The sequence below is a fragment of the Salvelinus alpinus genome, chromosome 7 (genome assembly GCF_045679555.1).
Source record: "Salvelinus alpinus chromosome 7, SLU_Salpinus.1, whole genome shotgun sequence".
Classification (NCBI taxonomy): Eukaryota; Metazoa; Chordata; class Actinopteri; order Salmoniformes; family Salmonidae; genus Salvelinus; species Salvelinus alpinus.
Genome location: NC_092092.1, coordinates 53,963,545 through 53,977,571, shown reverse-complemented (window position 1 = coordinate 53,977,571; position 14,027 = coordinate 53,963,545). Strand labels below are relative to the sequence as shown.

At 45.6% G+C, this 14,027-nt stretch overlaps 1 protein-coding gene and 1 pseudogene across 4 annotated transcripts; one reads left to right on the top strand and one right to left on the bottom strand.

Moving 5' to 3' along the window:
* Nucleotides 1–651: 651 nt before the first annotated feature.
* Nucleotides 652–4,155, top strand: LOC139581196 (endonuclease domain-containing 1 protein-like; annotated as a pseudogene).
* An 877-nt stretch (nucleotides 4,156–5,032) lies between these two features.
* Nucleotides 5,033–11,843, bottom strand: LOC139581195 (uncharacterized). 4 transcript variants are annotated; one of them, XM_071410701.1, is made up of 5 exons: nucleotides 11,735–11,843; nucleotides 9,850–10,205; nucleotides 8,537–8,742; nucleotides 6,771–6,888; nucleotides 5,033–6,586 (listed from the first exon to the last, which is right to left on the bottom strand). In XM_071410701.1, the coding sequence occupies exons 2-5, from the start codon at nucleotides 10,142–10,144 to the stop codon at nucleotides 5,484–5,486; spliced, it is 1,722 nt and encodes a 573-aa protein (XP_071266802.1). In that variant the 5' UTR covers nucleotides 10,145–10,205; nucleotides 11,735–11,843; the 3' UTR covers nucleotides 5,033–5,483. The 4 variants fall into 4 exon arrangements, with proteins under 4 accessions (XP_071266802.1, XP_071266803.1, XP_071266801.1 ...); XM_071410702.1 differs by lacking the exon at nucleotides 11,735–11,843 and adding an exon at nucleotides 11,481–11,623; XM_071410700.1 differs by lacking the exon at nucleotides 11,735–11,843 and adding an exon at nucleotides 10,791–10,927.
* Nucleotides 11,844–14,027: the final 2,184 nt, after the last annotated feature.

Genomic DNA, 14,027 nt, shown 5'->3' with positions numbered 1-14,027 from the left:
GAATTTCAAGGCTAAAGTCAATGTTTCTTAAACTTACAGAAGGCAAATAATTTCTACAAAAGTAAATATAAGTGTTGATATTAGTTGGCAGGGGTCTTTACTTCAATATTATTGTGTTTTAATGTATTTCTAATACCTTTTAAGACTTTCTGGTAGATGTTGTCTAAGACCCCGTTTCCATCTGTTTGACCAGATATCAAAGCCTTTGCTTATTTCACATTTTTTGAATGAAAAATGGTTGAAATATGTGCCGTAATTTCTCAAAAATATAGACTCTTAGCTTTCCTTTGACACCCAATTTGATATGCTCCTATGAACTTCGCATGTTGGTGCTCATGGGTCCTTTTACATGGAAATGCCCTTAATAGTCAAGGGTAGTGACCATGTGTGTCCCAGAAGGGCTGTATGTTTCCCAGAAGACACTATGGTCAGGAGGGGGAAGTTCAGTTCTATCTCAAGGAAACAGAAGGGGATGAGAGGTGTCAGATGAAAGTGTCACCCGGAGAGTTTCTGCTCACTGGGTATAAAAGACTGATCTTGTGCACCAGTCCTGTGTCTCATCGTAAAAAGACCACTCTCCATCGATTGCACAGGTGCCTCAACACACAGTGAACAACAGAGTAGGGCTCTCTGTAGAGAGCTGGACTGACTTGGGTAGGAGTGGACTGAGCTGAAGAACGACTGACTGAGTGACAAAGGTCTGTGACCAGTTCTGGCTGACAGATACAGGCTTTTCTCTATAACACACACAGCCCAGTGCTCAACAGGATGCCTGTCTCATGTAGGGGGGCTCTGCTCTTGCTTCTAGCCAGTCTTGGAGGTCTGCTCTGGGGGAGGTGGGTGACTTCACCCCCTGCCTCTGGTTCTTCTACATGAAGACTCCCCCAAAAGCCGTAGGGGGAGAGGGGTACCAGCCCATCTACCAGCGCTACAGGAACCAGTACCATTTTGCCAGCCTGTACCAACGCCAGAGCCGTGCTCCCCTCTGCTCTTCCTACATACTTACCCCTGGCGGAGGAAAACGGCCCAGAAACAAGTGGATGTATGAACCACAGGTGAGTATACTGTATGTCTGTGTGTGTAACTGGGTATTACATTCAGGGTCAATTACATTTTATTCTTCTCAATTCAAGAAAAAAACTTTATTTATGGTGTGTTTGTGTGAAGCCAGCAGTTCTTAGAAAAGTGCTTAAGCAGTGTGACTTCTCTCACCCAAAGCAATTTAAACAAAGTAATGTCATTATTATGTAATCTGGGAAATATTCTGCTTCCGTTCCCCCTTTTAAAGTGGAAATGACAGCGTTTTAGCAACATGACATTTTATTAAAACCTGTTCATATACACTCCCAGAATAGAATGTTTGGGAATTAACCTCTACACGATCGGTGTGTCCCCCGTGGCACGGTTGAGCTAACGTAGGCTAATGTGATTAGCATGAGGTTGTAAGTAACAAGAACATTTCCCAGGACATAGACATATCTGATATTGGCAGAAAGCTTAAATTCTTGTTAATCTAACTGCACTGTACCATACTATTGTTTGAGGAAAGTGCACAGTTATGAACTTCAAAATGTATTAATAAACCAATTAGGCACATTTGGGCAGTCTTGATACAACATTTTTAACAGAAATGCAATGGTTCATTGGCTAAGTCTAAAACTTTGCACATACACTGATGCCATCTAGTGGCCAAAATCTAAATTGCGCCTGGGCTGGAATAATACATTATGGCCTTTCTCTTGCATTTCAAAGATGGTACAAAAAAAATACAAAAAAACATGTTTTTTTCTTTGTATTATCTTTTACCAGATCTAATGTGTTATATTCTCCTACATTAATTTAGCATTTCCACAAACGTCAGTGTCTCCTTTCAAATGGTATCAAGAATATGCATATCCTTGCTTCAGATCATGAGCTACAGGCAGTTAGATTTGTGCATGTCATTTTAGGCAAATATTTAAAGATTGAAACTTAAAACGTGATTTTCATTTGTTTTGCACTGCATGGCCGAATGCAGCATTGCAGTATGGTGCACTCAAAATGTATTGTAGTTGAGTAGCCAGCCTAGGCTACTGCTCAAATGTTGCTGTAATAGGCCTACATGTTTCTCCTTTGCATGGTGCTTTGTTGCAGGTTTTGTTTATTGGTTATTTATTGTCAAACTTTAAAAACCGAAGCCAGACTGCAATATTTTAGTAGGCTAGTTAGGACTGTGGCATGTGTCTGTACACTTTCCCTCTGCTGCTCGCTGTAAACCGGACACACGAAAGCAACGCAATTGAAGTTGAATTCACTGATGCGAGCGCAGTAGATGACTCAACAGGTTGACACATTTATACTCGCTTGTGTGTCCTTTTTGGCCCGCGTGCCTTAGGTTAGCACACATGTGTCAAATACATTAGCCATGTTACAACTGACTTGTGATCATTGCTATTGCTAGTTTGATTGTATTGACATTCCCAGCCTTAGTTAAAGTCGGCCATTTTTGTTAAAAATATTGAGTCATTGAAACTGAAACGGTGCACCCCTAAGGCCAGCTGTGATTTCAGTGGCGATTTTAGCATGTAAATCTTGGTGGGGCAAAAAAAATGTGGGACGCATGCCAACAAACCCACTACACAACACAACACGAAGCAATACATTAATTGCACTATAACGGTGACAAACGGTGCCCACAAACTGTTAGAGCCTACATAAAGCTGCTCCAACAGCAGAGTCCCAACACCTTACCTCTGCTACAACTGGCAGCGGAGCCTTGTTTGGCAGCGAAACAGTTCATTCAGCCTAATTTACTGCCATTTAAAAAAACAAAGCTGATATGGCTGACTTGCTTTAACAAATGTGGTTTCTACTGACAATTGAGATGTACAAACTATGGCATGAGGGGACGACAAGCGTATAAGAGGCAATCCGTAATTTCGATTAAGACATTAATGAGCGAGCTACGATGAACTCAGTCAATTTGGACTGGCATTTTGGAGATGCCTTACTCAAGAAAACAAGAGACCATGTTTGTATGCGGCTTTAATAACTCAATGCTATATTATATTTACATTGTTTGCAAACTGATATGTGACATGTATTAATGCCAAAATAACATGTGAAACAGGCAAAAATGTGGTGCTCAAAACAGGTGCCCCAACTGCCCTTAATAACAGATTGCCACTGTGTGATTTACAACCTGACAGCTACATGTTTGGAAGTACCAAGAAATGTATTGGTGAATTATATTAGTCATGCAACCATCTATTCTGCTAACAATGCCTCACTTTACATAATGGAATTTTGAATCAAACAGAACCCATTTTTAAAACCTCTTGTAAAGTTGTTTTTTTAAGCATAAACTGTGAATTTGATATTTTTTTACTAATATTAGGATTTCCTGTCTGACAACACTGTCAGTTCCACTTTAAACTCAAACCCCTTCCTAGTGATTTCCAGGAATAAAAAGACTGGATCATAATTGAAGCTCAGGCCTGTGTTTGTTCTTGTTTTTCTAAATTATGTTCTTATACCCAACAGCTCAGAGTAATCACCAGTGGTAGAATGTTATTACACTGTTAAAAAAAAGTAGAAATGTAGGTTCTTTCTCTCTGTGCTGGTTTTAATCAGTGTTCCCTCTGTGTGTTCTAAGTTGGCGTTCTCCAGTACCAGTCCAGAGATGCATCGTTTCCCGCGCCATGGCCCAGAACGTGGTGGAGAGCCAGGTGGTGCTCCAGGACTACACCTGCTCCTCCTATACTAAGGGTCACCTCAACCCCAGCCTGCACCACTAAGGCCCAGAGGACCACCGTGCCACCTTCACCCTCAGCAACGTGGTCCCTCAGCGGGCAGCCTCAAACTCTAGGCCCCTGGGCTCAGCTGGAGGTTGAGATGAGGGCCCGGATGGGTGATTACTGCATGGGGCCGGCGTATGTGGTGACACTGCCATACCTCTGAGTGCTGGATTGCCAACCGGGTGGCGGTGCCAGAGTACATGTGGTCTGCCTACTGCTGCCCCTCCGAAAACTCTAGTCTCCCCGCCTGAGACCCTACTTTCCATCATATTCCGCTGTGGGTCAGAACGACCCTCAGAGTGGAGGGGAGATTGGATCATGTTTCATGAAAATGGAGGACATGTGTTGAATAATTACACAAGCAAAGATTAAAGCAGATTTAAAAAATGTTTAAGTATGCTAACTGCATGAATGAAAAAAACAGAGCTTCTCAGCTGTGAACGGAATCTTCTCCAAATACAAATTAAACCTTTGTTCACATGCACATGCAGATAAATTCAAATCACAGACGAGGTTACCTCGAGTTGATCTTTGCTCTGGTACAAGGACCTAGAGGAGCAGATGTGAACACACTCTTCCTTTACTTTGTTGTCCACCGCCAATTGTTGTGTATGCGTGTGACTATATGACTACAGAAGTTTGTACTGCTTCTGTAAGGAGATGGAAAGCATTAAGTTAGTCTGATTAATCAGGCTGTACATATTGTTATATACAGCCTGAAACTAATGTGCATATGCCATTCCATATGCACTGTTCCGGCCATTATTATGAGCTGTTCTCCCCTCAGCAGCCTCCTGTGATACCTACCTATACCTGCTTGTAACAGAATCAGCGTAATGAATATGCCCCAGATCTCGATTTGAAGCTCCTGCATGCTTGGACTTGTAGTTTAAGAATCTCACCCACTGTGGTCTTGAACAAGACGTCAATGATTAAAGCAAGTTGTGACGAAGCTGATAGCTCTAGTTTCTGCCAGTGCCATACTAGTGAATGGATACGATTCCAGAACGTTATCAGTAGGTGTTGCTGTCACTAAGTTGTTGATACACAGACTTATTTTCCCTGGCTGGGTTTGGCGAGTCATCGCGACCTAGCGTCTAAAATCCTAATGACACCAACAAGAAGTAGCATACTAAATTCCAGCTAGGCTGGGGGGGGGGGGGGGGAACTAAACAATTTCTAGCTGAAAACTAACCTTGGCAATTAACAGTATGAGAGGATTGACAGTTTATGAAAGGAGACCATTGGTCACTGAATAAAAGTAAAGTGTTTAATCCTGATGGATAATACAGAAAACAAAACAAATAGTACAAAATAACAAAATTATTATCGTCATCATTGATAAAGTCAAGATACAAGGCCATGATTGATGTATTCAAAGTGAAAATACTCAATTTCATAATATAAAAAGATACAATGTACATTTGAGAAACATAGAAAACACACAACAAGTTTCTCCATGTACAATTCGACCGCTCAGCCCAACCTGGATGACCGGCATCGCCTTTTTTTTGGAGTACGTAGAAGTTGTCCCTAACCACTGATACAAGGTCAGAGCTTTAGATTGCATTTCTAATGGTCAACTTCAGGATTGAGGCCAGGGTAAAATGATCTTAGATCTGTTAGGGAGCAACGTCTACCTTGAGCAGGAATTTCTTTAAACTTTCCCCTCCCCCAAACAAATCATGGTAAATCTCAGTTATCAAACTATAAAAAGCACTCGTGGTTTTTGAGCTGCTCGGGTTCGCTAAAGCCTTTCCCACACTGAGAGCACTGGTGGGCGCTGCCGGCCTTGTCTCGGTCTCCACTGTGGATCAGCTGGTGTCTTTTCAGGTACTCTACCCTGCTGAAACGCCTGCCGCACACCTCGCACCCGTACGGACGCTCGCCCGTGTGGATCCGCTGGTGCCTCTCCAGGTTGCTTAGGCGACTAAAGCTCCGCCCACACTGCTGGCAGCGGTGTGGCCTCTCTCCAGTGTGAACCACCTGGTGCCTCTCCAGCGAGCGCGAGTGTGTGAAGCCCTTCCCACAGAGCTCGCAGCGGTGGGGCCGCTCGGCCGCGCACACACACTCGTGGTTCTTCAGGGCCCAGGCATGGCTGAAGGCGTGGCCACATGAGGCGCAGGGGAACAGGGTGGCCTCCGTCCCTCCCTGCAGGTGAGTGTCCCCCAGGGGGCAGGGGTGCTCCTCCAGCTCAGCCTCGTTGGCAAAGCCCCCACCGCACTGCGTGCAGAAATGCATCAGGTCTCCGGTCTCCTCCTCACCACTGTCATCCACGCTACCCGGAGCAGATGGGTGATGCAAGGCCTCATCTGAGCCTCCCTGCTCCTCCATCCCCTCACTGTCCCTCAGCCTCTTGGGCCAGCGTGGCTGCAGCACTCCTCCAGCCCCCCCTGGCAGTGCCCTCTCACCTTCCTTCAGACGGGCACCAGGACCCTGCAGGGCATCACTAGAGTCCCTCTCTGAGGGCGTGGGACTCCCCAGCGCCCCCTCCTGTTCCAACCCATCCAGACCAATGTACTTCTGGCCCAGGCTGAACTCGCTGCCTGCCATTACTTCCGGGTCAGGGCTCATGGAGCCATGGTTGGAGCCTGCTGTGGGAGGGATCCTCAGGGCTGCTTGCTGGCGCCCCCTCTCTGCCCTCAGGGCCGTCTCCAGGCCACTCAGGTCCTCCACGCTCAGCACCCCCACCGACACCTCTGTTGGAGGGGACCCCACGTCCCACTCCTCCTCATCCCCCTCTTCATGCCTTACGGCTGAGGGCCGCCTCAGGGCCTCCTGGGCCATAGGGCTGAACTCCATGTCTCCTACTGGGCAGAGAGACGGAGAGAGAGGGTCTGTTAGAGGAGCAGTACTATGAAGGCACATGCAGACAATAACAAGTGTCCTGTGAAACCTACAAGAAAACTTCAGCATTCCCATTGGGGTTATTGCTCTATCCAAGAGTTGTTGTAATCATGTTTTTTGTTCCGAGCTTTGAGCTGGTGTCAGTACCTTCGCTGTGGTTTCTGGATCCAGTATGGCGGTTCTGGTTGGGCGGGTCCATCTTCAGGGCTTCCTTGATCAGCCGCAGAGACGCAGGCTGGTAGCCCCCCTCCACCATGTCACTGGACTACAGACAGAGCAAAAATAACTACATTACCCACAATAGACTACAATACAGTAACATTAATGCAATGCAGAGTTCACTAGCACACTTTCATAAGTATTTACAAGTATCCCCAAGTCACAAGTGCCACAAAGAACACGGTTCAAGTTTTACACTGGGCATTTTCTGTAAACGTACAATGTTTAGACAGTTTAAGATGACATGAAGAAAAGTAATTGTATTCTTTAAGTCACCTGGTAGAATACGCAACTGTTCCGTCTTAAAATGATATTCATGTTTAGGGTCTCCAACGTTCTACACTTGAGTGCACTTTCTGAACAAGCACTTCTGCACCTGAATATCAAATCAGTGTCTTTCCAACATCCACGCCATCTACCAGCACTGGTGCAGTTTGTCAGTCACACAAACTCAGCAGATTAAGAACATTGTGTATCTATCTGCGTGTGGTGAGACTGAGAACATTGTAAAAAGAACAAACTTCACTGAACAAAAATATAAAAATGCAACATGTAAAGTGTTGGTCCCATGTTTCATGAGCTGCAATAAAAGATCCCAGAAATGTTTCATACGCACAAAAAATAAACATTCCTCTCCCTGTTAGTGAGCATTTCTCTTTTGGCAAGATAATCCAGCCACCTGACAGGTGTGGCATATCAAGAAGCTGATTTAACAGCATGATCATTACACAGGTGTACCTTGTGCTGAGGACAATAAAACACCAATAAAACATGTAGTTGTCACAACAATGCCACAGATGTCTCAAGTTGAGGGAGCATGCTGACTGCAGGAATGTCCACCAGAGCTGTTGCCAGAGAATCGAATGTTAATTTCTCTCCCATAAGCCAACTCCCACGTAGTTTTAGAGAATTTGTTAGTACGTCCAACCGGCCTCACAACCGCAGACCACGTGTATGGGGTCACGTGGGAGAGTGGTTTGCAGATGTCAACGTTGTGAACAGTGCCCCATGGTGGTGGGGTTATGGTATGGGCAGGTATAAGCTACAGACAACAAACACAACCGCATTTTATTGATGGCAATTTGGATTGCACAGAGATAGAGTGACGAGATCCTGAGGCCCATCACCTCATATTTCAGCATGATAATGCACAGCCCCATGTTGCAAGGATCTGTACACAATTCCTGGAAGCTGAACATTTCCCAGTTCTTCCATGGCCTGCATACTTACCAGACATGTCACACCATTGAGCATGTTTGGGATGCTCTGGATCAACGTGTACGACAGCGTGTTCCAGTTCCCGCCAATATCCAGCAACTTCGCACAGGCATTGAAGAGGAGTGGGACAACATTCCGCAGGCCACAATCAACAGCCTGATCAACTCTATGAGTTGTCGCGCTGCATGAGGCAAATGGATAGTGACTGGTTTTCTGATCCATGCCCAATTTTTATTTTTTTAAGGTATCCGTGACCAACAGATGCATATCTGCATTCCCAGTCATGTGAAATCCATAGATTAGGACCTAATGAATGCATTTCAATTGACCGGTTTCACTTATATGAACTGTAAGACAGTAAAATATTTGAAATTGTTACATGTTGCATTTAGATTTGTGTTCAGTGTAATGGTCTTTGATGCAGTGACGTTGCGTAGGACATATTCAGACTCCTCGGAACACCGCATCTCCCTCACCTCCTCTTTGATGTTGTCCGTCTCCTCCCCCTCTCCTGAAACACAGCCCCCCTCCTCCTCCTCTAGTTCTCCTTCCTCCCCGGGGAACTGAATGAGGTACAGCTCGCGCGCCTCCTTCCACCCTCCCCCCGTTACTACCCTGGCGGCGGCAGCTCCTCCTTCCTCCCCCGCGCCTCCCAAGGCAAGGCCCAGCGTCTGCTTTCCTCCTGCGGGGGATGGGGTGAGGAGGAGGGAGCGGATGGGGTGAGGAGGAAAGGGAGCGGATGGGGTGAGGAGGAAAGGGAGCATTAAGGAAAGAGTGGGAGGGACAGAGCGGAGCGGTGATATAAATAGAGGGGGAAGGGAGAGCGCATTATGAAGGAGAGGAAGGGAAGCAGGGAGAGGAGGGATGGCAGGGAGCGGGAGAGAGGCGGAGGGGGGTATGACGGATGGAGGGGAGCGGTGACAGAAGTGGAGAAGTTGGGGGAAGGGAGAAAGCATGTTGAAGGAGAGCGGGAGGAGGAGGAATGGCATGGCGCAGGAGAGCGCATGGAGGGGGGGGGTGAGAGGGGAGCAGTGACAGTGGAGGAGTTGGGGGAAGGGAGAGAGCATGACGGAGAGGAGGCAGAGTAGGGAGAAGGAAAGAGGGCAGGATGAAGAGCAGAGAGGGAGGGGGGAGGTGGAGGCAGGGAGAAGGAGAGAGGGCAGGATGAAGAGCAGAGAGGGAGGGGGGAGGTGGAGGCAGGGAGAAGGAGAGAGGGCAAGATGAAGAGCAGAGAGGGAGGGGAAAGGTCGTGATGAAGGAGAGCAGAGAGCGGAGATAGGAGTGGGGGAGGTGAAAGATAGAAAATGAAGAGGAGGTGGGGGAGGGAGAGTGGAGGGAGGTGAGGGATGGAGGTGGGGGGAGGTGAGGGATGGAGGTGGGGGAAGGAGAGTGGAGGAGGTGAGGGAAGGAGAGTGGAGGAGGTGAGGGAAGGAGAGTGGAGGAGTAGAGAGGGAAGGAGAGTGGAGGAGTAGAGAGGGAAGGAGAGTGGAGGAGGTGAGGGAAGGAGAGTGGAGGAGTAGAGAGGGAAGGAGAGATGAGACAGCTCAGCCTCTGCCAGATGGCTTCCAACATAACAAGCACCTCTTCACACAAGCATTACAGGCTTTCGACTTAATGGTACATAAGAAATCAACTTGTACTGATGTGATATGCAATCACAAAACATTTCAATCATAATATGATGAATGATGTTTAATGTCAGTTTTATACATAGGGAAAGACAAATACATAAACTACTTTATGGTCCGTGATGCTTTTGTGGCTGTACTTACTAAATATGAACACTTACGAGGCACTTCAATTTTCCGCTTTTTCCGCCCACCGTCCTCAGACACTATCAAACCAGCATTGCGGCGATTCTCTGCCCACCCCATCCCGTACTTGCGTTCATTTCTCAGTTTGTTCTCCGTCAGTCGGAGTCGGAGTTTTAGACCGTCCATTTCCTTCCTGTTCAACGATATTTCCACCAGAAAGTCATTCACCGTGTCCTGGAACAATTTGGTGATCTCGCACACCGATGCGCGGATCAAACTGTCCATGACTGAGGTTAGGTGGGTCTGGAACGTCTCCACCGAGTCCGCCATGGGTTCGCTGCCTTGGCGATCACACGATGGATATGGGAAACTGGACCAAGCAGATATTCAACTGTAACACGAAAAGTAATAACTAGAGTTGAACGTTACCAAGTCGCATTATCAGTGAGTGACAACCGTACGTTAGTCAGCAGGATCATACATAACGTTACCTGTAATTAAACTAGTGGCTAAGTCTCAGACTTCTTAATGATTATAATTGTTCTTGCTAGTAATTAGATAGTAGCCTAGCTACTCACTACCAACAAATACAGCAGTTGAGCAAGACAGCCTAACGTCGTATGGCGTGAGGAAAAACAAGTAGCACACCGTGAATGTGAACCCATCTTTACCGCGCGACCTAGCTACCACACTTGAGGCTTAGCTAGCTAGCTAACGTTAGCTTGATTGCTACCAAAAGCTTGATACATCTAGCTAACTCGACTACTATTACAACACCACTAAGGCTAGACCATACTATGTAACAACACTAACGTTACAGTACAAAGCCAGCTAACGAACGATCGTCGCTATCCGACCTTATAAAGCTTCCTTCTTGAATACAACGCTAGCTAGCTCGCTAACGTTAACCTACAGCTCAAGCACATATTTGGCTCAAGTGGCAGCTAGGCTAGTAATTCTAGCTAGCGTTACGTACCGTGCAGTCGCTGAAATCAGGATAACGAACCACCGTTTGTTATAAACGACAACCGATACGTATGAACACTGCAGATAAGCCAAGCGTCAATATGACAAAGGAAAAATAGATCCAACTTTATATCCTCCCTTCCAAGCACCGTTGAGGACATTGCGCATGCGTAGTAGACATTACCGTATACAACCACATCCTAAAAAATGTCATTTTGAGGCGATGCATGGGTTTAGACGATTGACGTATATAAAACATGGATTGCTGACGCTATGTATTGGCCACTAGTCGGCCATATTGGCACTCCCTCGGTTGGAGGAGCAGTCCTCCATAGATCCCCACAGTGGAGGTGTCATAATACCCATAAAACCTAACGGTCAAACAGGGAAATGGACCTAGAGCTAGAGGTGTCACTACGGACCCGGGTTTGATCCCGGGCTGTATCACAACCAGCTGTGATCGGGAGTCCCATAGGGCACCGTCTGGGTTAGAGGAGGGTTTAGCTGGGGTAGGCCGTCATTGTAAATGAGAATTTGTTCTTAACTGACTTGCCTAGTTAAATAAAAGGTCAAAAAAATTAAGAAATAATGGTTCCAATCGTTTTCCCACCATTCATCTTCCCATAGGGAATTTTAGAAACACTTAAAATAAGGGTTCTGTTTCGTGTAGGCTTACCGTGGTGACATTTTGATAACTCACCTTGTCCGAGAGATTTACATGGTTATCAATATATTCGTCTCTATTTACTCTCAGACATCGCAGACATCATGCAAAGCGACAAATCCCTGCAAGCTCCTGCACTTCATCTCTAGCTGACATCTTTACTAACAGGTATTGTGTCAATTTAAAACGTGCACAAAACAGTTCACAGAATTGTCCATTTAAATACATTTTGCCAATTTATTTAATACTACATTTAACTAACATTAGATAGTTAATCCAGAGATTCTTACCTTTGCCTCGATTTGGCAGTCTTGTCCAGATCATAGCATTGGCAGTTATTTATTATCGTCACATTAGCAACTAATTAGCGGTAAATTTGCTCCCCTTTGGTCAGTGTCGCGAGGGATGTTCTGATCAATAAATTGCAAAACTCGTGCAGCACACACCATCCCAGAAATATTAAGAAATTAGGAGATGTGAAACTCAATTCATAATAAAACCCATTGTGTTCATTGCCCATAGAGATAGGACTCTAGTGCACAAAAGCCCATTTAGGATGGGCAGCGCCATCGAGGACTTTCACCATTTTGAAGTAGTCAACTTTCTGAGGCTTCCTATGGGATCAGCCAATTAATTATGCTTGTGAGCAAACATTCCATAACTGTAGATGGCAGTAAATCGCCAACCTTGGCTTTATACCTGTTCAAATAAATAACACTTCAGTTGGCAGTATGCACCCTTCCACGGAACCCAAACGTCTGTGCACGTGCGCCATCGTGCATACATTTATTTTGTCCCCCCACACCAAACGCATGTTAAAATATAACAACAAACTCTGAACCAATTCCATTAATTTGGGGACAGGTCAAAAAGCATGACACATTTATGGCAATTTAGCTAGCTTGCACTTGCTAGCTAATTTGTCCTATTTAGCTAGCTTGCGGTTGCTAGCTAATTTGTCCTGGGATATAAACATTGAGTTGTTATTTTACCTGAAATGCACAAGGACCTCTACTCCGACAATTAATCCACACATTAAACGGCCAACCGAATTGTTTCTAGTCATCTCTCCTCCTTCCAGGCTTTTTCATCTTTGAACTTATATGGTGATCTCATCTAAACTTTCATAGTATTACCACGACAACCGGAAACAAAGTTTGTCTTTCAATCACCCACGTGGGTATAACCAATGAGGAGATGGCACGTGGGTACCTGCTTCTATAAACCAATGAGGAGATGAGAGAGGCAGGACTTTCAGCGCGATCTGCGTCAGAAATAGGAATGACTTCTATTTTACACGGAACCCAAACCAGTTGCGCACGTGCGCTATCAGGCACAAATTTATTTTGCCCCCCCACACCAAACGCGATCACGACACGCAGGTTAAAATATCAAAACAAACTCTGAACCAATGACATTCATTTGGGAACAGGTCGAAAAGCATTAAACATGTATGGCAATTTAGCTAGTTAGCTTGCACTTGCTAGCTAACGTTAATTTGTCCTATTTAGCTAGCTTGCTGTTGCTAGCTAATTTGTCCTGGGATATAAACATTGAGTTATTTTACCTGAAATGCACAAGGACCTCTACTCCGACAATTAATCCACACATAAAATGGCCAACCGAATCGTTTCTAGTCATCTCTCCTCCTTCCAGGCTTTTTCATCGTTTAACTTATATGGTGATCGCATCTAAACGTTCATTGTATTACCACGACTACCGGCAAAACAGTTCGTCTTTCAATCACCCACGTGGGTGTAACAGTATAACTTTTTAGTCGGTCCCCTCGCCCCGAACCGGGCGCGAACCAGGGACCCTCCGCGGCCCTTGCAGAGCAAGGGGAACAACTGCTTCAAGGTCTCAAAGCGAGTGACGTAACCGATTGAAATGCTATTAGCGCGCACCACCGCTAACTAGCTAGCCATTTCACATCCGTTACATGGGTATAACCAATGAGATGGCACGTGGGTACCTGCTTCTATAAACCAATGAGGAGATGGGAGAGGCAGGACTTGCAGCGCGATCTGCGTCAGAAATAGGAATGAGTCCTATTTTAGCCCTTGGCGTCGCAGACAATAATTGAATGACATGGATTTCTAAATTTATTTTGCGACGTGTCCGGTCTGGTCAGCATGTTAGCCCTTGGCATCGCAGACGCTCGTTGGCACGCTTGAGCAGTGTGAGTGCAATAATTGAATAATATAGATTTCTAAATTGATTTTGCACAAGCGGTGTAGTCAGCCTGTTTGAGTTTGTTTACCAACTCATAGAAGTATACTGAACAAAAATATAAATGCAACATGCAACAATTTAAAAGATTTGACTGAGTTACAGTTCATATAAGGAAATCAGTCAATTGAAATAAATACATTAGGCCCTAATCTATGGATTTCACACAACTTGGTATACAGATATGCACCTGTTGGTCACAGGCACCTTAGAAAAAAAGATAGGGGCGTGGATCAGAAGACCAGTATCTGGTGTGACCACCATTTGCCTCATGCAGCGTGACACATCTCCTTCTCATAGAGTTGATCAGGCTGTTGATTGTGGCCTGTGGAATGTTGTCCCACTCCTCTTCAA

Coding starts and splice junctions, on each gene's coding strand:
- LOC139581195 (XM_071410701.1), bottom strand. CDS start 10,144: ATGGCGGACTCGGTGGAGACGTTCCAGACCCACCTAACCTCAGTCATG. Junction 6,889..8,536: donor CGGACAACATCAAAGAGGAG/GTGAGGGAGATG, acceptor CTCTGTCTGTAG/TCCAGTGACATGGTGGAGGG. Junction 6,587..6,770: donor ATCCAGAAACCACAGCGAAG/GTACTGACACCA, acceptor CTCTCTGCCCAG/TAGGAGACATGGAGTTCAGC.